At 28.4% G+C, this 1,992-nt stretch overlaps 1 protein-coding gene across 1 annotated transcript in view; it reads left to right on the plus strand.

Moving 5' to 3' along the window:
• Positions 1-423: 423 nt before the first annotated feature.
• LOC115238589 (mucin-19) overlaps positions 424-1,992 on the plus strand; it is a 7,782-nt gene continuing 6,213 nt past the window's right edge. Inside the window, exon 1 of the mRNA XM_029812555.1 lies at positions 424-664. Within this exon, the coding sequence (XP_029668415.1) occupies positions 605-664 (60 nt within the window). The 5' untranslated portion in view covers positions 424-604. The remainder of the gene's footprint in view (positions 665-1,992) is intronic.

The raw sequence follows: 1,992 nt of genomic DNA on the forward strand, positions 1-1,992 counted from the left end.
AAAATATATAATATATTGTATATAATATAAAAAATAACAAATAAATTATCTTTGTGTTATTATAAATAACGCAAGATGAAAAATTTTGTTGAAGAAAATTTTTTAAATCTCTGTCAAAGACTTTTTTACATGTATAACATGTGTACAAGTTTAATACATCCTATATTGTAGTTTACATAAATAAAACAGGATGGCGATATAAGGAATCAGTTTCTCCATTTTTTTCTAACAGCAATACGATGATACCCCGAATCAGTAACAGTCATGAGTGCATATCTTATGGTAATGAGATCCGCCCTGACAAGACGAAACTAAAAGAGATAACATAATACATACAAACGTTTGCACGCACTTACATCACGACGCACATTCTCAGAACTTCTTCCAGCGCGATTCTTTCTCCCGCCTCGTGGCATTATGGTTTCTTATGATCCTCAGCGACGCTTCGCGAAATCAACTATGATGAGACCGAAGAAGAGACTAGAAAAGACGTAGAGGAAGAAGTGAGAAGAGTCAGTGGGAGTCACGATCTAACAGGGTTGGATCATCATTGAGACATTGGTCCGCGTCAGTCGTGAAGAAGATCTCGTAGAAGATTCAAACTATGCAGCCGTATCCCATTATCCTAATCTTCCTCGCGAGTATGGTACTCGCGAGATATCATGTAAGTTTTTCTCAACACGGCGCTCTCCTTTCGACAGCGAAGGAATATCGAGTTCATTTTGTCACATTCTTTTTATTACAAACTTTAAAATGTTTACAATGTGTTTCAAGAGATGGCCAAGTTTTTATTGTTGTGAATAATATAGTATATATACTTGCAAATTTGTGTATTTAAAAAATAATATATTAGTAGTGAATTTTAATTTTATGAAATACGTTATGTATTATTTTAAATTTAAAAAAGTCTATCTATCAAAATAATTAAGGATATTTCCTATATACTTTAGCTTATATAAACAATTTTATGAAATTATTTTTTCAAAATTATGAGATTAATTATTTAATTATTTAGTTTTACATTAATTTGTGAATTTTGTTAGCGCGTGATTATTTAATTGTACAAGATTTTAAAGGCAATTAATTTTTAAATATTTTCACAGAAAATGTTCAAATTGTGCTGTGTAATTGCAAAATTAATCGAGTTATCGTAGATTTATAGAAATAGTGATACTTCTATCTCCGTCGCTTATTCGCCATTTTAAATAATAAATAGCTGCTTATCTTTTTTTTTTTTTTTAAATTATGATTTAGGATATTTCGTTACCGTATTTCGCGCGGCATTGTGAAATTCAGCAAATTGCCGGCATGTATCATCTAGCCGCAACGATAAACGCAGAAATGTGATCTCTTATACAACTAAGTAACTTTTGCTTGATATTCCATTCATTTCGTGAGATATTTTAAATATTACAAAATTTAAAAAATTAGTTTTTATATATATAATCTATAACTTTAAAATAACTAAAGCTATATGTGCATAATAGAAAAAAAATTTTCTCATGCAAAGTATAAAACAAAATACTAATTTTTAGAGAATATTTATTATAAAGTGTGAAGAAAATGTATATAATTAATCTCATGTTGAAATTTCTTAAATTTATGTGCTTTCAAAACGCTCGTTCTAAATTAAACATTATATTAATAAATCTATCGTTCTAATTACAATAACAATATTCCGTTATGGCAGGTTATTGGCACAGGTCACATATGCTGATGCATATGATTAGAAAGACCGTTTAAGAAAGATTTGGAGATCAAAGTTCATGAGATAAAGCGAACGATAGATTATATATGTGTGTATGCTTAGCTTATTCTCGATGTAGCGTTGTCTTCTTTCATCCCTTTTTGTCAAAATATTACAATTTTAATACTTAATATGTTGTTAGAACATAATTTTAATATCAAGTTTGAAATAAAAATAATAAGATATCTCAATAAAATATTCTATTCCATATAAATCTATTCCATATATATCAGAATATTTTAATT

The sequence above is a fragment of the Formica exsecta genome, unplaced genomic scaffold (assembly GCF_003651465.1).
Source record: "Formica exsecta isolate Colony F162 unplaced genomic scaffold, ASM365146v1 scaffold350, whole genome shotgun sequence".
Classification (NCBI taxonomy): Eukaryota; Metazoa; Arthropoda; class Insecta; order Hymenoptera; family Formicidae; genus Formica; species Formica exsecta.